This window comes from Notolepis coatsorum, assembly GCF_963971535.1.
Source record: "Notolepis coatsorum genome assembly, chromosome: 13".
NCBI lineage: Eukaryota > Metazoa > Chordata > Actinopteri > Aulopiformes > Paralepididae > Notolepis > Notolepis coatsorum.
This window is the reverse complement of record NC_140177.1, coordinates 14,218,620-14,241,862: the sequence shown is the minus strand read 5'-3', so window position 1 is coordinate 14,241,862 and position 23,243 is coordinate 14,218,620. Positions and strand designations below refer to the sequence as shown.

General features: G+C 44.8%; 1 protein-coding gene across 1 annotated transcript in view; it reads left to right on the top strand.

Annotated features, from left to right (window-relative positions):
* Positions 1 to 22,206, top strand: part of LOC311239504 (myosin-7-like) — a gene marked incomplete at its 5' end in the record, with an annotated part of 44,965 nt that extends 22,759 nt beyond the window's left edge. The window contains 23 exons of the mRNA XM_084327810.1: positions 800 to 867; positions 1,471 to 1,676; positions 4,489 to 4,612; positions 5,030 to 5,166; positions 6,014 to 6,269; positions 6,529 to 6,771; positions 8,987 to 9,163; positions 9,252 to 9,397; positions 9,661 to 9,751; positions 10,001 to 10,390; positions 10,799 to 10,925; positions 11,363 to 11,481; positions 13,165 to 13,361; positions 13,596 to 13,779; positions 14,679 to 14,844; positions 14,927 to 15,051; positions 15,321 to 15,629; positions 15,722 to 15,925; positions 16,515 to 16,811; positions 18,014 to 18,118; positions 18,567 to 18,662; positions 19,750 to 19,884; positions 22,083 to 22,206. Of these exons, the coding sequence (XP_084183936.1) occupies positions 800 to 867; positions 1,471 to 1,676; positions 4,489 to 4,612; positions 5,030 to 5,166; positions 6,014 to 6,269; positions 6,529 to 6,771; positions 8,987 to 9,163; positions 9,252 to 9,397; positions 9,661 to 9,751; positions 10,001 to 10,390; positions 10,799 to 10,925; positions 11,363 to 11,481; positions 13,165 to 13,361; positions 13,596 to 13,779; positions 14,679 to 14,844; positions 14,927 to 15,051; positions 15,321 to 15,629; positions 15,722 to 15,925; positions 16,515 to 16,811; positions 18,014 to 18,118; positions 18,567 to 18,662; positions 19,750 to 19,884; positions 22,083 to 22,103 (3,923 nt within the window). The 3' untranslated portion in view covers positions 22,104 to 22,206. The remainder of the gene's footprint in view (positions 1 to 799; positions 868 to 1,470; positions 1,677 to 4,488; positions 4,613 to 5,029; positions 5,167 to 6,013; positions 6,270 to 6,528; positions 6,772 to 8,986; positions 9,164 to 9,251; positions 9,398 to 9,660; positions 9,752 to 10,000; positions 10,391 to 10,798; positions 10,926 to 11,362; positions 11,482 to 13,164; positions 13,362 to 13,595; positions 13,780 to 14,678; positions 14,845 to 14,926; positions 15,052 to 15,320; positions 15,630 to 15,721; positions 15,926 to 16,514; positions 16,812 to 18,013; positions 18,119 to 18,566; positions 18,663 to 19,749; positions 19,885 to 22,082) is intronic.
* Between the last annotated feature and the right edge of the window lie 1,037 nt (positions 22,207 to 23,243).

The following is a 23,243-nucleotide window of genomic DNA, read 5'->3' as shown; positions in this document are numbered from 1 at the left end:
GGGGCTAGCCATGGTCTAGCATGGTATGGTATGGTTGGGGTTGTGTCTCCATTAGCTATGTTCAACCTGGCTGGGGCTATCCATGGTCTAGCATGGTATGGTACGGTTGGGTTCGTGTCTCCATTGCATTTCTCCAGTTGCCAGGCAACCTTTCAAAATTCACACCACCAACTGTGGTACATAAGTTGCTAAACCATAATGATACAACAGTCCCAGCCGGCTTAGGCTCAGGTCTGGCCAGGTTGTGAAAGGTGGCTGTCTTAGCCAGGGTCCAGCCAGGTTCTAAAGACAATGGAGACACTCACTGTGTGCCAGGCCCGCAGGCCACAGCACGGCTAAAGATTAAAGATTAAACTGGACTTTGAATAAGTCTTTATTCATGTCTCTCTGTACTCGACCTGTCCCGTCGCCCTTCCCCATACGGACATGGGTTGTGGCGTGGGGCCGCGCCTGCGGACCAATCCAAGTGCTTCTGTCCGTCTTCGTCAAGACAGCGTTAGCGATCTGTTCTGCATGTTTTTCCATTGGGTTTATCTCTTTTTCTGGAGGGGAAACCCTTGCGAGCACGGGGAGAACATGCAAACTCCACACAGAAAGGCCTGGTAGCCAGCAACCTGGTCCCCAAGCGGGAATCGAACCCAGCACCTTCTTGCTCTGAGGCGACAGTGTTAACAACTACACCACCGTGCCACCAACTAGTGGAGCCTAGTAAAGCCTGAGTGGAGACAAGGCATTAGTTCATTGCATAGACATACTGTAGCAATAGAAACTGACGAGATGCCCTTTCATTTGTTATCAGAGGGAAAGGCTAAGGGAGGTACCAAGAAGAAGGGGTCTTCCTTCCAGACGGTGTCTGCCTTGCACAGGGTAAGTGACAAGGAAAAACTTGCACAGGGTAAGTGATAGTGATGTGGCGTTCGCAAACGATCCAACTCTTTGGTATGAACAAAGGAAACCAAGTCATACTTGGTGTGGGAGCCATTATTTCATACAGAGGGTGGACTTTTTTTTAAATGGCAACATTCATTCACTTCACTCTCTCTCTCAATCCAAGTGCAAAATTCTGAGTTTCTTTTAATCCAACATTGCAACCATTGCAACAAGTACGATTCATTTACAATCTCATTTCCCCTTTTGCCTTCTATAACGTTGGATATCATGCATACATTTTAACGATTTGAGGCTTTGTTTCCAGGGGTTTTAAGTGAACTGATAAACAAAGTAATCCCCGCCCCCTAAAACAAATATGAATGATGAGCTGTTCTTTTGAACTGTTCTTGGAAAGGAACGGAGCCAAAAGATCCAGCTAATTCCCATCATTAGTAGGTTACAAGTAAAAGCGAAGTGCAGAGACACTCGATCAATATGGACACAAGACACTGAGACTTAATCTGGCAAATCAACGTGAGCCCCGTGTGTTGATGACCACTGCAGCACTGAGTTAAAGGCAGGCTTTCATTTCTACGACAGGAGAACCTGAACAAGCTGATGACCAACCTGAGGTCGACTCACCCTCACTTTGTACGCTGCCTCATCCCCAACGAGACCAAGAATCCTGGGGACATGGAGAACCCTCTGGTGATGCACCAGCTGCGCTGTAACGGTGTGCTGGAAGGCATCAGGATCTGCAGGAAGGGGTACCCCAACAGGATCGTCTACGGAGATTTCAAACAGAGGTATTGACGTACGAAACAAGTACTATTGAAATGTTTAAATGCAGATATAAACAGGAATTCTTGGAAAAGTACAAGTTAGAGGAGCTTGAAAATAACGTGAACTAGTATTTTTGTAATTATTTATTTATCTTTTGCTGTAGTGGATAGGTATATACTTTTTTATATTGATAGATAACTTATTACATATTACAATGATATTGTAAGGAAGGGGCAGGACCAGATAAGCTTTGCTTCTTTCTGTCCCTTCTCGAACAAAACTATTTGTCTTGAGCTATGTTGACAATTGCTTCCATGTCTAGGAAGATATATTTTATTTGTATTTGATTTCGTTTCTTATTTTATTTTTATTTAGTTTTGGTTATTTTTTGTTATTTCAGTTTTAGTTTAGTTTGTGTGTTTATGGTTGTTCGAGATAAATAAAGATCAAATCAAATCAAACTAGGAAGATATATTTTATTTGTATTTGTATTTGATTTAGTTTCTTATTTTATTTTTTATTTATTTTTTGTTATTTTTTGTTATTTCAGTTTTAGTTTAGTTTGTGTGTTTATGGTTGTCGAGATAAATGGCCAACAGCAGGTATACTAGACATGTGTTGTCGGTGGCCAACAGCAGGTACTGTATACTAGACATGTGTTGTCGGTGGCCAACAGCAGGTATACTAGACGTGTGTTGTCGGTAGCCGCCAGCAGGTACTGTATACTAGACATGTGTTGTCGGTGGCCAACAGCAGGTATACTAGACGCATGCTGTCGGTGGCCAACAGCAGGTACTGTATACTAGACATGTGTTGTCGGTGGCCAACAGCAGGTATACTAGACGTGTGTTGTCGGTGGCCAACAGCAGGTATACTAGACGTGTGTTGTCGGTAGCCGCCAGCAGGTATACTAGACATGTGCTGCCGGTAGCCAACAGCAGGTATACTAGACGTGTGTTGTCGGTAGCCGCCAGCAGGTATACTAGACGTGTGTTGTCGGTAGCCGCCAGCAGGTATACTAGACGTGTGTTGTCGGTAGCCGCCAGCAGGTATACTAGACGCATGCTGTCGGTGGCCAACAGCAGGTACTGTATACTAGACATGTGTTGTCGGTGGCCAACAGCAGGTACTGTATACTAGACATGTGTTGTCGGTGGCCAACAGCAGGTATACTATAGACGCATGCTGTCGGTGGCCAACAGCAGGTACTGTATACTAGACGTGTGTTGTCGGTGGCCAACAGCAGGTACTGTATACTAGACATGTGTTGTCGGTGGCCAACAGCAGGTACTGTATACTAGACGTGTGTTGTCGGTGGCCAACAGCAGGTATACTAGACATGTGTTGTCGGTAGCCAACAGCAGGTATACTAGACGTGTGTTGTCGGTAGCCGCCAGCAGGTATACTAGACGTGTGTTGTCGGTAGCCGCCAGCAGGTATACTAGACGTGTGTTGTCGGTAGCCGCCAGCAGGTATACTAGACGCATGCTGTCGGTGGCCAACAGCAGGTACTGTATACTAGACATGTGTTGTCGGTAGCCAACAGAAGGTATACTAGACATGTGCTGCCGGTAGCCAACAGCAGGTATACTAGACGTGTGCTGTCGTTGGCCGCCAGCAGGTATACTAGACGTGTGTTGTCGGTAGCCAACAGCAGGTATACTAGACATGTGCTGCCGGTAGCCAACAGCAGGTATACTAGACGTGTGTTGTCGGTAGCCACCAGCAGGTATACTAGACATGTGTTGTCGGTAGCCGCCAGCAGGTATACTAGACATGTGTTGTCGGTAGCCACCAGCAGGTATACTAGACGTGTGTTGTCGGTAGCCACCAGCAGGTATACTAGACGTGTGTTGTCGGTAGCCAACAGCAGGTATATCCTCGAATGGCCCGGATTCTCAATTCACCATTTTTGTCTAATTCGAGGTGTTGAGGAGTAGTTCGTGTTTTTGGTTTTATGAGAATAGCGCCACCGTGAGGTCAGATGACTCAGAACTCCATAGGCCTTCTTGCTATGGTGAGGAAAATGTGTCGAGTTAGGTGGAAATCGGATCAGATACACTGATTTGAGTACTGAACATTTGGCCCGATGGTGGCACTAGAGGAAAGGTCACAGGGTCATCAGAATCAGGAGGATTCCTCCTCCTGGGGTCATGAATCTGCACAGCAAAATGGAAAATATTTGAACGAAAGGTATTGAAGATACACTCGTTCTAAAATGTAAAGTTTGGCCTGATAGGGATGGTAAAGGTAAATGGGATCACCAAAAGTAATAAGCGTATTCCTCTCGGGGGTCCTGACTGTGCATAGCAAATTAGGAAAGATTCAAACAAAGGGTATTCAAGATGCACTAATTTGAAGATTTAAAGTTTGGCCTGATGGTGGCGCTGGAGGAAATGTCATGGGGTCACAAAAATCAACAGGGTTCATCCTCTTGGGGTCATAAACGTGCACCGCAAATTTTAAAGGATTCAAATGAAAGAAAGTTATGGCATTGGAAAGTGGTCAGGGTAAATACACAATATCCCCAACGTAATTATTTATGATATAATCTAAAATCGTAAAAGTATAAATAGAAGGTAGTAAGGCCATCTTGTAGCCGAATGGTCAGAGGTTCAATATCCAGGTCATGTGACCATCCATGTCAAAGATACTAAGTACGTACCTACTCCAGGGATGCTGGCTGGTTCTCCTCTCTGGACCCTCTGGTGAATTGCCTCCATGTGTGTCTCAGAGGGATATTCTAAAAAAACGAATTTAAAATGTTCCTGTGTGTAACACGAGAACGGCATGCTCTAAATTCTAAAATCTTGATTTCTTCTTTTAACATTACAGATACCGCATCCTGAATCCAGCTGCCATTCCTGACGGACAGTTCATTGATAGTAAAAAAGGTGCTGAGAAGCTACTGGGATCTCTGGATATCGATCATAACCAGTACAAGTTTGGACACACTAAGGTAACTGGGGGAGGAGGAATCGAAAAAAGAATAAAAGATATTTCCGACCGTCTGATTGGCAGACAGTGGGTACTTTTTGACGGGGGAACATGTGGTTGTGTTAGGTTTCCGATGCGACCAAGGAAGGAAACACCACTTGGCAGGCCAAAGAAATTGATTGGTACTTAAGATTCACCCTGATATTTTGGAATGTCTGGTTACAGGACCTGGGATAGTGGGACAGTGGGACAGGGACAGTCACATAGACCAGATGTATCTCTCAGTGCATTTGATTAATTGGTAGCTATTGGGATATAAACATAATTTGATCAAATATTACAAAAATGGTTGTAAAAATAAATTGCCTACCCTAATTGGTGAAAACCCTAATAAACGGATCGACGTATTGCTGATTCCTGAATCTGACGTCCCTTTAAGGTGTTCTTCAAGGCTGGTCTCCTCGGACTACTGGAGGAGCTGAGGGACGAGCGTCTGTCACTCATCATCACTGGAATCCAATCCAAATCAAGAGGTCTACTAGCAAGACAGGAGTTCCAGAAGATCCTTGAACGAAGGTTAGAAGTGTCCAATGTCCTCAAACCAAAACAACACATTTCCTTTAATGAAGGTTAGAAGTGTCCAATGTCCTCAAACCAAAACAACACATTTCCTTTAATGAAGGTTAGAATTGTCCAATGTCCTCAAACCAAAACAACACATTTCCTTTAATGGTCATTTCTATGCACTTCCATACATAAAAATTAAACAACGTTTTTCTCAAAAATACCAGGCAAAAAAGAAAAATACAAAAGACATTGCAAAAGTCAATATATTAGAGGTAAAAGGTCAATAAATAGTCACTATATCATGGATATCATGGGAGGGGATCTGGGGGAGATGGTGCAAACCTCCACGCATGCTCTCCCAGTGAAACTCCTCGCTGTCGGCTGAAAAGAAACTCTACACCCTCCCCAGACTGACAGAGGAGAGATGTGGTAGTCTACACTCTCCCCAGACTGACAGAGGAGACATGTGGTAGTCTACACCCTCCCCAGACTGACAGAGGAGACATGTGGTAGTCTACACTCTCCCCAGACCGACAGAGGAGACATGTGGTAGTCTACACTCTCCCCAGACCGACAGAGGAGACATGTGGTAGTCTACACTCTCCCCAGACCGACAGAGGAGACATGTGGTAGTCTACACCCTCCCCAGACTTACGGAGGAGACATGTGGTAGTCTACACCCTCCCCAGAACGACGGAGGAGACATGTGGTAGTCTACACCCTCCCCAGAATCGGCATAAGAACTAAATTGGTGGATGGGAGCAAAAAAATTAAAAAACTATAGCGAAATAACTCTCTTACTATATTAGAACATCTACTACTTCAACAATGATACATTCTGACTGATGTTTAACAGGGATTCACTGCATGTAATCCAGTGGAACATCCGCGCCTTCATGGGGGTCAAGAATTGGCCCTGGATGAGGCTTTACTTCAAGATCAAGCCTCTGCTGAAGTCTGCTGAAGCGGAGAAGGAGATGGCCAACATGAAGGAGGAGTTTGCTAAACTCAAGGAGGCTTACGCAAAGTCTGAGGCCCGCAGGAAGGAGCTAGAGGAGAAGAGTGTATCTTCTCTGCAAGAGAAGAACGACCTGCAGCTCCAAGTCCAGGCTGTAAGTTTGAATACAGTATTCCCTACAATATATCCAATATAAAAATAAATATGATCCAGTTACAATGTGAGTATCATATACAGTAGGGATGCACTGATGCTGGTATTGGATATTGGTCTGATCAGGCTAAAATAGAATCGGCAGATTTCCCCAATACCAAGAAACACATGTAACATGCCAGAAATCTAAGCAAAGTGACATGATTTGCTGAATTTTTAAAAGTTTAAAATGGCCTGTATCTATGAACATTTCAAAACAGGAGCAAGATAATCTTGGCGATGCTGAAGAAAGATGCGAGGGGCTGATCAAGCACAAGATCCAGCTGGAGGCGAAAGCCAAGGAGCTGACGGAGAGACTAGAAGATGAGGAGGAGATGAATGCAGAACTGACTGCTAAGAAGAGGAAGCTGGAGGACGAGTGCTCTGAGCTGAAGAAAGATATTGATGACTTGGAGCTCACTCTGGCTAAAGTGGAGAAGGAGAAGCATGCCACTGAGAACAAGGTGTCGTAGCAGTTAAAAATCTCTCTGTTTCCAGGAGCTTCTTTTAATTTCTTTGAAGCATGATGGTTATTTGTCTCCTGTTTCTTTACACAGTCCTTTGTATTTTTGTTGAACACTGCAAGGTCTGTTGAGCTGCAAGGGTTGATAGTTGAGAGCAGACAAGGCAGCACTCCATACGATGGTCTGGTTCTCCACATTCACAGGTGGTGAGTGAGGCCAGTCTTGAAGCCCCATCTGACGGGGGCAGTTTTTGATCGTCCCGTTCTCAGGCGGTTCAGTGTTTTCCATTGAGTCCACGGTGCTTCTGAGCACGGGGGAAGGTCTTCAGTAGGGGGGATGCCCATGACCGTTGGAGGAGGGTCGTCTTCCATCCAGAGCTGGACTCTGGTTTCTTCTCTGGACATGGCTGAGGAAGCTTCTTCTTGACTTCAGTTGTTGGGCCTGGGGGTGACGTCCATGGAGGACGTGGCGTTCATCACTAGGAGCTTTTGTTACCTCTACTTGGCTGGCAACGTCCCATCTGATATCAGCAGGTTAATGTCAGTGAGGAGGTGCAGGTTGCTTGTGTTGGTGATATCAGCAGGTTAATGTCAGTGAGGAGGTGCAGGTTGCTTGTGTTGGTGATATCAGCAGGTTAATGCCAGTGAGGAGGTGCAGGTTGCTTGTGTTGATGATATCAGCAGGTTAATGCCAGTGAGGAGGTTGTGAGGTAAATAACCCGATCAATGATTGTAGGCAGTCGAAGATAGACTTGGTAAACACAGGTTTATTCAGAGTTATGACCCGGATGACCCGACCGGGACACCAGCCGATGTGTCCCCCAGGTGAGGTGGCTCTTTATAGGGGATAGAGAGGGGGATTCTGGGTCCAGAGGGGGGTGAGTTCGGGGGGGAGGAGGAGGAGGAGGGGGGAGGGGGCAGAGACATGGGGGGGGGGGGGGGGACGTGGTGTGGGGGCTGGAGGGGGGTTGAAGGTGGGAGACAAAAGGTGAATGGTAAATGGGATGGGGGTTGAAACATGGCTGTGGGATTGTTAGAGGGGGTACTATTCTGCCACAAGGTGCAGGTTGCTTGTGTTGGTGATATCAGCAGGTTAATGCCAGCAGTGAGGAGGTGCAGGTTGCTTGTGTTGGTGATATCAGCAGGTTAATGCCAGTGAGGAGGTGCAGGTTGCCTGTGTTGGTGATATCAGCAGGTTAATGCCAGCAGTGAGGAGGTGCAGGTTGCCTGTGTTGGTGATATCAGCAGGTTAATGCCAGTGAGGAGGTGCAGGTTGCTTGTGTTGGTGATATCAGCAGGTTAATGCCAGTGAGGAGGTGCAGGTTGCCTGTGTTGGTGATATCAGCAGGTTAATGCCAGTGAGGAGGTGCAGGTTGCTTGTGTTGGTGATATCAGCAGGTTATAATGCCAGTGAGGAGGTGCAGGTTGCCTGTGTTGGTGATATCAGCAGGTTAATGCCAGTGAGGAGGTGCAGGTTGCCTGTGTTGGTGATATCAGCAGGTTAATGTCAGGGTTGATCTCTCACAAACAGGACATGTACATTCCGCAGAGGAATAGCACAAGGCCAGAGCAGTGGATCTTAATGTGTGTGCTGAGTAACAAAATGTGTGTTAGAAAGTCCATATCCAATCTTCAATAATCAACCCTCATATTGACACATATGAACAAGGGAAAGGAGCATGTGATCAACGGGTATAAAAGGAAACATTTCCTTTACAACATCTCACTGTTGGGGCGGCCAGGTAGCGCAGCGGACTAAGCATCTGTCTACCACTGCAGAGACTCCAGCTGTCAGCGGTGCCTCCGGCTTGGCCGGTCGTCATACTGACACAATTGGCAGTGTCAGGGGGAGGGAAGCCGGTGGGTGGTAATCTGGTCGTTGTAAACAGCGACACCTACAGGTCGGTCAGGGCGCCTGCACAGCGAGGAAGGGATCTGGGTGAGGTAGTGTGCCCTCCCACGCGTTACACTCACCCAATGAGAGTCCTCGCTGCCTGGTGAAAAGAGGCTGCTGGCTGTCTCCTATGTATCGGAGGAAGCATGTGATAGACTTCAGGGCTCCCTAGACCGGCAAGTAGGGGGCAAATGCGCGCAACGACCAGGAAGGGGAGGGGGGAATTGGCATAACGACTAAATTGGTATGGGAGGAAAATACAAGAAAAATAGGAGGAGAAAAAGTGGATAAAAAAAACAAAATATCACGGTTCTATTCACAGGTGAAGAATCTGGTTGAGGAAATGGCCACTCTGGACGAAATCATCGCCAAGCTGACCAAGGAGAAGAAAGCCTTACAGGAGGCTCATCAGCAAACACTGGACGACCTGCAGAGTGAGGAGGACAAAGTCAACATTCTGACCAAGGCCAAGGCCAAGCTGGAGCAGCAAGTGGACGATGTAAGTAGGGAGAAAGAACACTTTCAAGCAGCAGGTCATGATTTGATGTGTTTGACTTCGTTTTTCTTTTTGCCACCATGTTCTTCAGCTCGAAGGTTCTCTGGAACAAGAGAAGAAGGTGCGGATGGATCTTGAGAGAGTCAAGAGGAAGCTGGAGGGAGACCTGAAGATGACCCAGGAAAGCCTCATGGACTTGGAGAACGACAAGCAGCAAATGGAGGAGCGGATTAAAAAGTAAGCGACGGCGGGGCGCCAGGGTGGCGCACCGCGTAACTGCACTGCAGTGTAATGCAGCCGTCCCGGGTTCGACTCCCGGACCCGGAGGCCTATGCTGCATGTCCTCCCCCATATATTCCAAAATAAAGCAATAAAAAAATGCAGAAAAAACTAATCTTAAATTCTTTTTAAATAAATAAGCGACTCATATCAGCTAAGTTTCCATATTTCAGGAAGAAATGATGTATGTTTGCTTTAACGTTAATGGTTCCTCTCTACAGGAAGGACTTCGAGCTCTCCCATCTCGGCAACAGAATAGAGGATGAGCAGGCAATTTCACTTCAGCTTCAAAAGAAACTGAAGGAGCTACAGGTATTTAAATATTGTTTTCTCGGTTTTGGCCATTAGTTTCTATTATACTTGAGTGGATTTGAACCTGGGACCATAGGATCCACAGACGGCCACACTAACCAGCTGAGCTAAAGGTCAGACCCGCTAGCAGGTGCTGGTTGACTGTGACCGACTCGTTGGTAGTTTACAGTACCATGGTTAATATTTAATAACACAGGATCACCACATTGCTCTTACATGTCGTGGTACATACTGTTATCGTCAATATAGGCCCGCATCGAGGAGCTGGAAGAGGAGCTTGAGGCAGAACGAGCTTGCCGAGCCAAGGTGGATAAGCAGAGAGCGGACTTGGCCAGAGATCTGGAGGAGATCAGTGAGAGGCTGGAGGAGGCTGGCGGAGCAACATCTGTCCAGATTGAGATGAACAAGAAGAGGGAGGCCGAGTTCCTGAAACTCCGCAGGGACCTTGAAGAGTCTACTCTGCAGCACGAGGCCACCACTGCCACACTGAGGAAGAAACAAGCTGACAGTGTGGCTGACCTGGGGGAGCAGATTGACAACCTGCAGAGAGTGAAGCAGAAGATGGAGAAGGAGAAGACTGAGATCAGGCTGGAGCTGGATGATGTGGTCTCCAACATGGAACATGTTGTGAAGCAGAAGGTGGGATTACTGCACATTCCATGTTAAGATTGTACATTAATTTAGCCTCAGCACAAATTGTAAAATGTGCTATAGATAAAAATGTTATGTAGAGTTATAATTTAAAAAGAAATACATCCACAGAGCTTTTAGAAAGGTGTAATTTAATTAAATATTGCTTTTCCCCCCCAAAAAATTATTGATTGATTAATGAATGAATGAATGAATGTTTATTTTGAACAATATAAAATAACATTATAATGATATTATCATTTAAAAAAATTTTGTGGGTCCAAAATGAATCTTGTTGTTTACATGTTGCGTGCGTGTATCCCCTCCCTAAATGACATGCTGCTGCTCTAGTGTGACATCTAGTGGCTGAATGTTATCTATAGCACCTTTAATACAATGTGATGTGTTTGATTTCAGACACATCTAGAGAAGACGTGCAGGACTCTGGAGGATCAGATGAGTGAATACAAGACTAAGTTCGAGGAGGCTCATCGCACTGTCAACGACTTCAACCTGCAAAAAACAAAGCTACAGACAGAGAATGGTAATTTCTCCTCCTAAACATACTTAGATTATATTATATTATATTAAAATATATTGTCATTATTCAGCACAAGTACAGTACAACAAAAAGAGGTTGGCATCTAACCAGAATGCAAATCTGTTACATTTTGATGTACTGTGCTTGTGCTGTATAATGACAATATATTTTAATCTAATCTAATCTAATCTAATCTAATCTAATCTAATCTAATCTAATCTAATCTAATCTAATCTAATACAAATGTAACAGTAACGTACAATAACAATATACAATGTCCAATAGATATAGTGTGATATATACAACAAGCTGCCGGTAATTATGTACTAAACTGATTTATGTACTGTATATCTATGCTATACAGTAAATACAGGTATACAAATTTGAACAATCCTGTCAGAAAATAGTCATGGCGGCTTTAACCACAATGTTGACCCTAGGTGAGCTCTCAAGGCAGCTGGAGGAGAAGGACTCCCTGGTGTCTCAGCTGACGAGGGGGAAGATGTCCTTCACTCAGCAGATCGAGGACCTCAAGAGACAACTGGAAGAGGAGTCAAAGGTGAGAGAGCAAGATCCAGCGCTGGCTTTCTAACTGGCCGTCTGTCATATGAAATTAAACATGATATACAGTTAATGCCATATGAAACTCACACATCTCATTCAGTGCAACAGACGGCCCTTTTCTGTTTAGTTTGTTTAAATTTTCTATTCGCCCTCAAGCACTTGCCAAGAGATTACGTATTTACGGATACTTTCTGAAATATAACGCAATGGTTCAGCTGCTTACTTTTCATCTCGTAGGGTTGTGACCAAATGCAGGACAGCCTGCAGATTTTGCGGGACAGTAAAGTAAAACTGAATACAATATGTAAGAACAAAAATGTACATACAGTAATGTATAAAGCATTTGATCTAAATATAAGCATTTCGATTCATTAACTAATTTCTTAAAAACACATCAGGCTAAGTATGTCAAACAGGCCAAATGGCTGAGCAGCAGAAACACTGTAGAACAGAAATACTGCAGAACCAAAACACTGAAGAACAGAAACACTGCAGAACAGAAACACTGCAGAACAGAAATACTGCAGAACCAAAACACTGAAGAACAGAAACACTGCAGAACAGAAACACTGCAGAACAGAAATACTGCAGAACCAAAACACTGAAGAACAGAAACACTGCAGAACAGAAACACAGCAGAACAGAAACACAGCAGAACAGAAACACTGCAGAACAGAAACACTGCAGAACAGAAACACAGCAGAACAGAAACACTGCAGAACAGAAACACTGCAGAACAGAAACACTGTAGAACAGAAAAACCGTAGAACAGAAACACAGCAGAACAGAAACACTGCAGAACAGAAACACTGTAGAACTGAAACACTGTAGAACAGAAACACTAAGAACAGAAACACTGTAGAACAGAAACCCTGCAGAACAGGGGAGAAACTGTAGGCTGATAGAAATTATGTTTTCATAATCATTACTGGGCGCTTACCGCTCCCAAAAGACAAATCCAAGACAATGTTTCAACACCATGGAGAGTGCAGTGCATCAAATAGGAGGAATCTATTTCATGCTGGACCACGCTGCTTAGGACCTTCTGACAAAGAGGATGTTTATAAAACTCTTGGCAACTCTTGGTAGCTACTCTAACTGAAAGTGTTGGGCTGTAGTTATTAAAATTGAAAGTGCTGGACTGTAGTTACTCAAACAGAAAGTGTTGGGCTGTAGTTACTCAAACTGAAAGTGCTGGGCTGTAGTTACTTAAACTGAAAGTGCTGGACTGTAGTTACTCAAACTGAAAGTGTTGGGCTGTAGTTACTCAAACTGAAAGTGTTGGACTGTAGTTACTCAAACTGAAAGTGCTGGGCTGTAGTTACTCAAACTGAAAGTGTTGGACTGTAGTTACTCAAACTGAAAGTGCTGGGCTGTAGTTACTCAAACTGAAAGTGCTGGGCTGTAGTTACTCAAACTGAAAGTGTTGGGCTGTAGTTACTCAAACTGAAAGTGCTGGACTATAGTTACTCAAACTGAAAGTGTTGGGCTGTAGTTACTCAAACTGAAAGTGCTGGGCTGTAGTTACTCAAACTGAAAAAAACTTCAAAAGCAGAGGTGGGGAAATCACCTCCACAAATCACCACCACAAATCACACCCTGGCAAAATCGCACCCCAAGATGCATGCTTTATGTAGACTAGTGCACTATCACACATCGTCTAACCCTGTCTCAACAGGCCAAGAATGCCTTAGCCCATGCCCTGCAGTCTGCTCGCCACGACTCTGACCTGCTGAGGGAGCAGTTTGAGGAGGAGCAGGAGGCCAAGGCTGAACTGCAGCGCGGCATGTCCAAGGCTAACTGTGAAGTGGCTCAGTGGAGAACCAAGTATGAAACTGATGCCATCCAGAGGACCGAGGAACTGGAGGAGGCCAAGTAAGGAAGTTCAACTATGGAGTAGATGATTTACTATCCAACCTTTACTATTCCACGAGACATTTCTTTTCATCTAGCAGATCAGCTTTTTGTTTGTGTTATGTTCCTTTTTAAAATGTAAGACGAACAAAAAGTTTGTCTGCTCGGTGACCGAGCATCTATTCCTAATGAATATTTTAAAATGTATTGATTCGTGGATGATTTTTAAATCGTTCGACTGTTTGATTTCTGAAGGAAGAAGCTGGCTCAGCGTCTTCAGGACGCTGAGGAGGCTGTTGAGGCAGTGAATGCTAAATGTTCCTCCCTGGAGAAGACCAAACACAGACTCCAGAATGAGATTGAAGATCTCATGGTGGATGTGGAGAGGTCTAATGCCGCTTCTGCAGTTCTGGACAAGAAGCAAAGAAACTTTGACAAGGTCCAATTTTAAGAGATCTATAGTAGCTAATCTAGATAATAGTTTTGCTCTGGATCAAATTGAAAGGTGCATTATAGATAACATTTGTATGTGAAATATTTTAATAATACATCCACAGAGCTTTTAGAAAGGTGCAGAATAAAAAGATTGCTTTCCCCCCCAAGAAAATATGGATGAATGAATTTATCATTTAAAAAATGTTGGCGGGCAGTGGGCAAGTGGCGCAGTGGGCAAGGCGCTCGCCACTAATGCAGGAGATGCTGGGTTCGAGCCCAGCTCTCGGCATTGCTACCAGCTTGGCTGGTCGTTCATACTAACGCAATTGGCAGTGTTAGGGGTGGGAAGCTGGTGGGTTGGGATCGGACGTTGTGGACAGCGACTCCTACAGGTCGGTTGGTGCGCCTGCGCAGTAGAATCAGGAAGCAACGGGGGCGGCGTGACCCTCCCACGCAGACCCTCGCCGCTGAGAGATCGCGCTGTGCAGGTGAAAATATGCGACAGCTGCCTCCTCGTGTACCGGAGGGGACACGTGATGCAAGGCTTGGTCCACATTGCAGCCGGCCTGTGGGAGGCATGGCCTAACAGCGTTCGAGACAGGGGAGGGTAGAATTGGACGACACGAAATTGGGAAGACTAGTTGTTGCTGCGGTGATGACTAATGGGGATCCGTAATAAAGATAAAAAAAAGGATGGGAGAAAAATAGAAAATGGGAGAAAAAGTAGATACAAAAATATATATATATATGTTGGCGGGTCCAAAATGAATGTTTTTGTTTACACATTGCTCAGAATGCACCTGATTGGATAAATAGCATGCTGGTGCTGTAGTGTGACATCTAGTGGCTGAATGTTATCTATAGCACCTTTAAAATAACACAGGTGCTCTTGTTTCCCCGCAGCTCCTGTCTGAGTGGAAGCAGAAGTACGAGGAGTCTCAGTGTGAGCTGGAGAGCTCGCAGAAGGAAGCCAGATCTCTGAGCACTGAGCTCTTCAAACTGAAGAACTCCTACGAAGAGTGTCTGGACCACCTGGAGACCATGAAGAGGGAGAACAAGAACCTACAGGGTGAACCATCAGAACATCAATATTTGCACAGAGGTTCTCTATACACTAAATATACAATAATGTGTTGCTTGATATTCAACAGAGGAGATTTCCGACCTTACTGAGCAACTTGCTGAGGGAGGAAAGAGCATTCACGAGCTGGAGAAGGTCAGGAAGCAGCTGGAACAGGAGAAGGGCGAGATCCAATCTGCTCTGGAGGAAGCAGAGGTAGAATCTCCCTTTCCTTTCTTGAGTTGATCAGACGTTCATACATTTGTTATCTGGTCCTTTTGGGTCTCCGCCTTGCAAGAGTCCTGTTTAACCCTTTGGTCGAATCTAATCTAATCTGATCTAATCTATTCTTATCTTTACTGTTACATTTGCACTCTGGTTGGATGCCAATCTTATTTTCGTTGTACTGTACTTGCGCTGCACGATGACAATAAATGTGAATCTAATCGAATCTAATATAAACCTTGAACCTTCATATGTGCCAGGCCTCCTTGGAGCATGAAGAAGGTAAGATCCTGAGGGCCCAGCTTGAGTTCAACCAAGTGAAGGCCGACATCGAGCGCAAGCTGGTGGAGAAGGACGAGGAGATGGAGCAGACCAAGAGGAACCTGCAGAGGACCGTGGACACCCTGCAGAGCGCCCTGGAGGCCGAGTGCCGCAGCAGGAACGAGGCGGTCCGTCTGAAGAAGAAGATGGAGGGAGACCTCAACGAGATGGAGATCCAGCTCGGACAGGCCAACCGGCAGGCGGCCGAGGCCCAGAAACAGCTCAAGTCTGTTCACGCTCACCTGAAGGCAAGTCTTTAATGGATTGAATGAACGAAATGATAAAGCGTTCGAGAATGAGAAACAGAAATGCTCACGAGAATGTGCGTTACTCTGCGCAGGATGCTCAAATCCAGCTGGACGACGCTCTTCGAGCCAATGACGATCTGAAGGAGAACATTGCCATCGTGGAGAGACGCAACAACCTGATGCAGGCCGAGCTGGAGGAGCTGAGGTCCGCGGTGGAGCAAACCGAGAGAGGCCGCAAGCTGGCCGAGCAGGAGCTGCTGGACGTGTCTGAGAGGGTGCAGCTGCTGCACTCACAGGTAAACACCTGGCTGCGAGGGACAACATGCGTGAAGCTACCGTTTTAGTCAAGCAAACAGCCAGATTAGCGTATGGCTAGCAGAATTTACCAGATTTACCAGCCACAGCCAAAACATTACAGTATTTGGCTGGTGGCTAGCAGTAATCCCAAGCACTGTGGTTTGTAACGTGTCTGGCTGTGTGATGACGTTAACTTGTTAGAAGAAAAGGATTGCATTGAGATAGCTTAACTTAGCATGAAAGAGCTAGTCAGACGTTGTCGCTGTTGGGATTTCATACATACCCATTAATTGTCAAAATACCGTTCAAAACCATACGATGCCTGGTCATACGGTTCTATACTCTCTCAACATACATGTAGATCAACATTTATTCACAGATACAAGCAAAATCATTACTGGAGGACAAGTTAACATTGTGCCGGATGGCAGGTAGACAGGAAGCGAAGAAGTCACTGGCTCAAGTTAAACCTGTTCAATCAAGTACAAGCAAGGAGCGCCACTTAGTGACCAAACATGGCACTGCAACCAAATAATAACACAAAAATATATTAAGTATCACATATTTCCCCTGGTATTATGTCTCTAGAACATCAGCCTGATAAACCAAAAGAAGAAGCTTGAGGGGGACACTGCCCAGCTTCAGTCCGAGGTGGAGGAGGCAGTGCAGGAGTTCAGGAATGCTGAAGAGAAGGCTAAGAAGGCTATTACTGATGCTGCCATGATGGCAGAGGAGCTGAAGAAGGAGCAGGACACCAGCTCTCACCTGGAGCGCATGAAGAAGAACATGGAGCAGACCATCAAAGACCTGCAGCACCGTCTGGATGAGGCTGAACAGATCGCCATGAAGGGGGGAAAGAAGCAGGTCCAGAAGCTAGAGGCCAGGGTAAGTGTTTCATGAAGGGGGCAAGAAGCAGGTCCAGACACTAGAGGCCAGGGTAAGTGTTTCATGAAGGGGGCAAGAAGCAGGTCCAGACACTAGAGGCCAGGGTAAGTGTTTCATGAAGGGGTCAAGAAGAGGGTCCAGAAGTTAGAGTCCAGAGTAAGTGTTTCATGAAGGGGTCAAGAAGAGGGTCCAGAAGTTAGAGTCCAGAGTAAGTGTTTCATGAAGGGGGCAAGAAGAGGGTCCAGAAGTTAGAGACCAGAGTAAGTGTTACATGAAGGGGTCAAGAAGAGGGTCCAGAAGTTAGAGTCCAGAGTAAGTGTTTCATGAAGGGGGCAAGAAGAGGGTCCAGAAGTTAGAGTCCAGAGTAAGTGTTTCATGAAGGGGGCAAGAAGAGGGTCCAGAAGTTAGAGTCCAGAGTAAGTGTTTCATGAAGGGGGCAAGAAGAGGGTCCAGGAGCTAGAGACCATAAGTGTTTCATGAAGGGGGCAAGAAGAGGGTCCAGAAGCTAGAGACCAGGGTAAGTGTTTCATAAGGGGGCAAGAAGAGGGTCCAGAAGCTAGAGGGCAGGGTAAGTGTTACATGGTGGTATTTTGGCAAATTTTTTCATCTTAAAATGCTCTTTAGTTTGTAACTATTAAGTTACATTGGAATATACATACGTACTGTAACGTTTAGTAATTACAAGTTGATCATTTTTACACAGAGCAGCAACTGCATGGAATACCATTTTATTATGGTCCCTGATGTTTTTTTTTTAAATTCTGTACCAGTTGATATTAATGAGTAATGAGTATTATATTACTAGTTGGCCAGTATGACTTACTACCATAGTGTCTTTATACTACAATTAATACTCCAACTCTGTACATACATCTGATTAGCACTATTACTCAGTAGTACTCATTTATATATTTTATACCCAGTTTATACCCAGTTTAATCACCTGTACATTGTATATTACTGTTGTATACTACTGTTACATGTGCACACAGACTGTGCTGTATGATGACACTACTGTGCTGTATGATGATGACAATACTGTGCTGTATGATGACACTACTGTGCTGTATGATGATGACAAAACTGTGCTGTATGATGACACTACTGTGCTGTATGATGCCAATACTGTGCTGTATGATGACAATACTGTGCTGTATGATGCCAATACATTAGAAACATATCGGATGTAATCCTGTGTCCAGGTGAGGGATCTGGAGACAGAGGTGGAGTCTGAGCAGAGGAAGTGCCATGAAGCCATCAAGGGAATCCGTAAATATGAGAGACGCATCAAGGAGCTCACCTACCAGGTGGGGATGTCACCTTCTTACCAGTGGCCGCCTGTTTACATGCCCAGTGTTCTGCACAAGAGGCCGTATCCCATTCACAGTCTTATTCTGGACAAGTTATATCCGTCTTCAATTTTGGTTTGCCGATATCACTGTGAAGTATTACATACAATGTAAACTGAGAAACTCTAATACAGTAAAATTGGACGTGTACATGTTTAAACGTCCTCCTCGCCAATATCAGCCTAAGTTGTTGAGTTACCTACAGTAACACTGTACTCAATTATGAGGAATAACAGCAGGATATTAGTTAACAAAGTGTTCTTTTCAACACTGACCCTGACCCTAACCCTCTATCTCTAGCCCTGACCCTGACTCTGACCCTCTATATCTAGCCCTGACCCTAACCATGACCCTGACCCTAACCCAAAACATTGCTAATGTCTCCCCATGCCTTTACTTCCCACAGACTGAGGAGGACCGCAAGAACATGGCGCGTCTCCAGGACCTGGTGGACAAGCTGCAGATGAAGCTCAAAACCTACAAGAGGTCTACAGAGGAGGCTGTGAGTACAGAGCTGTCACGGTTGTCCCTTGTTATCTGGTGTGAATGTCCCAGGTCTTGCTTTGGCTAGCTATCCGTCAGAGACCTAAAGGTGCTATAGATAACCTTTTCTTCCACACCGCTAGACAAACAATACCACTTACCCAGAGGTGTACTCCTCCTGCTGACATCTACACCATTTGTAAGTCGCTTTGAATAAAAGCCTCAGCTAAATGACTATAATGTAAACATTTTAATGAAGACTTCAAACCCTGGTCAAGGATTACCTGTGTCGTTTCCCCCCAGTGCCTAAATAACTCATTTCAGACCAAATCCATACAAAAACGAGGCAAAACGTCCCCCTTTAAAACTCCAGGTTCTTCATGATCACAGGAACTCTGTATGTTTAGACATAGTGGGTTGTGTATTTGTTGTGTATTTGTTGTGTATTTGTTGTGTATGTGTTGTGTATGTGTTGTGTATTTGTTGTGTATGTGTTGTGTATTTGTTGCGTATGTGTTGTGTATGTGTTGTGTATTTTTGTTGTGTATGTGTTGTGTATTTGTCGTGTATGTGTTATGTATTTGTTGTGTATGTGTTGTGTATTTGTTGTGTATGTGTTGTGTATTTGTTGTGTATGTGTTATGTATGTGTTGTGTATGTGTTGTGTATTTGTTCTGTATGTGTTGTGTATTTGTTGTGTATGTGTTGTGTATTTGTTGTGTATGTGTTGTGTATGTGTTATGTATGTGTTGTGTATGTGTTGTGTATGTGTTGTGTATTTGTTGTGTATGTGTTATGTATGTGTCGTGTATGTGTTGTGTATTTGTTGTGTATGTGTTGTGTATTTGTTGTGTATGTGTTGTGTATTTGTTGTGTATGTGTTATGTATGTGTTGTGTATGTGTTGTGTATTTGTTGTGTATGTGTTGTGTATTTGTTGTGTATGTGTTATGTATGTGTTGTGTATGTGTTGTGTATTTGTTGTGTATGTGTTATGTATGTGTTGTGTATGTGTTGTGTATGTGTTATGTATGTGTTGTGTATGTGTTATGTATGTGTTATGTATGTGTTGTGTATGTGTAACACTGCGGGCTGCATGTTTAACAGGAGGAACAGTCCAACACCAACATGGGCAAGTTCCGCAAGATACAGCACGAGCTGGACGAGGCGGAGGAGAGAGCGGACATCGCAGAGTCCCAGGTCAACAAGATGAAGGCCAAGAGCCGGGACCCGGGATCCAAGGTGGGTACCTTTCTGTTAGTAAACAGGTCCTGTTCTGTTAGTGAACAGGTCCTGTTCTGTTAGTCAACTGGTCCTGTTCTGTTAGTCAACTGGTCCTGTTCTGTTAGTGAACTGGTCCTGTTCTGTTAGTCAACTGGTCCTGTTCTGTTAGTCAACTGGTCCTGTTCTGTTAGTCAACTGGTCCTGTTCTGTTAGTGAACTGGTCCTGTTCTGTTAGTCAACTGGTCCTGTTCGGTTAGTGAACTGGTCCTGTTCTGTTAGTGAACTGGTCCTGTTCTGTTAGTCAACTGGTCCTGTTCTGTTAGTGAACTGGTCCTGTTCTGTTAGTCAACTGGTCCTGTTCTGTTAGTAAACCGATCCTGTTCTATTAGTCAACTGGTCCTGTTCTGTTATTAAACTGGTCCTGTTCTGTTATTAACACTTTCTGTACCATACCCGACATTTCTCGGGTTATCTCGCCAGCGGTTGAGCGCCATACCCGAGATTTCTCAGGTTTTCATAGTTTTTAATTTTTTTCGATTTTAATATTCTATACACTCTCACGGACCTCTGTGTTAACATTGGAATCATTCTGAGACCACGAGAGTGCAATGCCGGCCGAATTCTGCTAGGTGGTGGCAGTATTGCCTACCCTTTGAAACCTTATTTCACACTGTGTGTTACATTTTATATGGTCCGGGCGGAGAATTTGGACCCAGGCAAGTGAAATGCTTAATTAGAGCAACTTGGAACACGTCCAGCACACTTGATGCATATTTTGTGCCATTTCATGTCAGGGACCCGATGGACATCAATACTGGAAATCACGATCAGACAATTGGAATATTCATTTTGGAATAACTCCTAGCAAAGGTAAGGACTATATGACATCAATCCTACTATGATCCTACAATGATTTCACATTGATCGCAATGATCAACGTATGTAGTATTAGAAACGTATGCCGTTGCTGACGATCAGAGCATCACAAAACGACCCCCCCCCCCTTTGATGCCTTCATGGTGAAACATAATACCTATTATATACCTTTGATTTGGAAATAATATCGTGTCCAGGTGAGCAACGCGAACGACTTTCACAAAATGCACATAACGCTCCATAACTCAGCTTCCAAGAATTAGCCCGGATCACTCTGAAACTATACAATATTCACCACGGTGTTATGGGAACAGAGGAACGGGACCCAAATAAGAGAGTGAAACAGTCCAACAGTTTAAACGATAAAACAAGCGTGTATTTATTCTTTACAAACAGAGACAAATTCAACAATACGAAAAAAGGTACAAGGCATACAAACAATGAACGGTGGAAATGTGGTGTCAACAGGTCGGGACCTGGGTTATGAGGTGTGTATTAAAACCCGAAGTATGTGTGATGTAGCAGACTATGTGTGTGTACTTAATATGTAAATAAAGTCTTACCGTGTTGAAAAAAAGATGTAGTGGAACATGTGGCCTCGGCCACGCTGGGGCGAAAACAATAACTGATTCCCGAGAGGGAAAAATAACACGAGGGACTTGGCGAGGCAGGGGGGAGAAAATAACGAGGGAATTAACAGGCGGATGAACGCGACGAGTATCCGAGACGGCGTCTTCCAAACTAGATGGAAGAGAGAGAAAAAAGAGACAGGATATTAGTTAACCAGTAAACATCTACCGACGCTGAAGGGGGAGAAGAAAAACGAGGTTAGGGTTTCAAGCATTTGAACACGCGCATCAAAACAACAAGGTTAAGTAGCAGACAAATAAATGACAACTATCAACGAGAACTAAGTTAGACAGAAATGTCAAAAGGAAATAATTAAGGCGCAACAAACCTACTGTTCCTACAGAATGAACTCGCATCGACTGCTGGGCTGGTCAGGTGTTATATAGTCCGGGAAGAGGCAGCATTCTCTAATTGTTCATTAGCACCAGCCGTGAGACGTGGGCCAATTAATTCAGTCAGATTGACCACAAAACATTAAAAATAGTATGCATTGTTACAGGGAGTAAAATGCTAGCTTTTTGACCATTATTCTTTTCCAACTTCAAAGTGACACAGGTTAATACATTGGCATAAGAAACATGTAAAGGTGTTACCAACTATACTCTTACTGATGCCTCTCTCCTCTACTCTTTCTCTCCTTCACTCTACACTCCCTCTCTCTACTATATTCTCCCTCTACTCTCTCTCTGTACTCTCTCTCTCCACCACAGAGAGGACTAGATGAGGAGTGAAGCTGACAGACCGTCTGGGACCTCTGGGATCCCCTGTGGTTTTTCTTTTTGTCTCCATATGCAAAATCTGTAGAATAAACAATAAAGTGACATTGCATTCAAATTTACACTTGCAGAGTATTTTATTCATTCATGAATTCCATGCGGTTAGAATCCTCTATGTTGAATAACATGCCAGCCACAGTAGGACTGTCTGATAATACTTAATGTGATGTACAACTTGTAATGTACACACACACACACACACACACACACACACACACACACACACACACACACACACACACACACACACACACACACCTACACACACACACACACACACACACACACACACACACACACACACACACACACACATATCCACACTTCAAGGTTTCATCCAGTTTCAAGACATAATCCTGTCAACTCTGTTAAACTATGAATAATCCTGTCACCTCCCTCTAGAGACACTCACCTCAGTCTTTGCGATCCAATTGGCAACAATAAACAAAGCATGTAGTGCTGATGTATGAGATGTGTATTGGAATACTGTGCCTCCGTTGATGCAGGGGCGAGACATGGCAAATACACACCCCAGGTGGAAAACTCAATCTGAGTTGGGCTTGCAGATTTTCGCTTGATCTTTTTATTTCTTTTTGCAAATGTGCCTACCTAAATAATCTCACGGTCTACTTTAAACCAGCGAGCGATCGAGGTCGACTGGTTGGGCACCACTGCTCTAGAGACCCTCACCTCCCTCTAGAGACCCCCATCTCCCTCTAGATACACTCACCTCCCTCTAGAGACCCTCACCTCCCTCTATATACACTCACCTCCCTCTAGAGACCCCCACCTCCCTCTAGAGACCCCCACCTCCCTCTAGAGACCCTCACCTCCCTCTAGAGACCCTCACCTCCCTCTAGAGACCCCCACCTCCCTCTAGAGACCCCCACCTCCCTCTAGAGACCCTCACCTCCCTCTAGAGACCCTCACCTCCCTCTAGAGACCCCCACCTCCCTCTAGAGACCCTCACCTCCCTCTAGAGACACTCACCTCCCTCTAGAGACCCTCACCTCCCTCTAGAGACCCTCACCTCCCTCTAGAGACCCCACCTCCCTCTAGAGACCATCATCTCCCTCTAGAGACCCCCACCTCCCT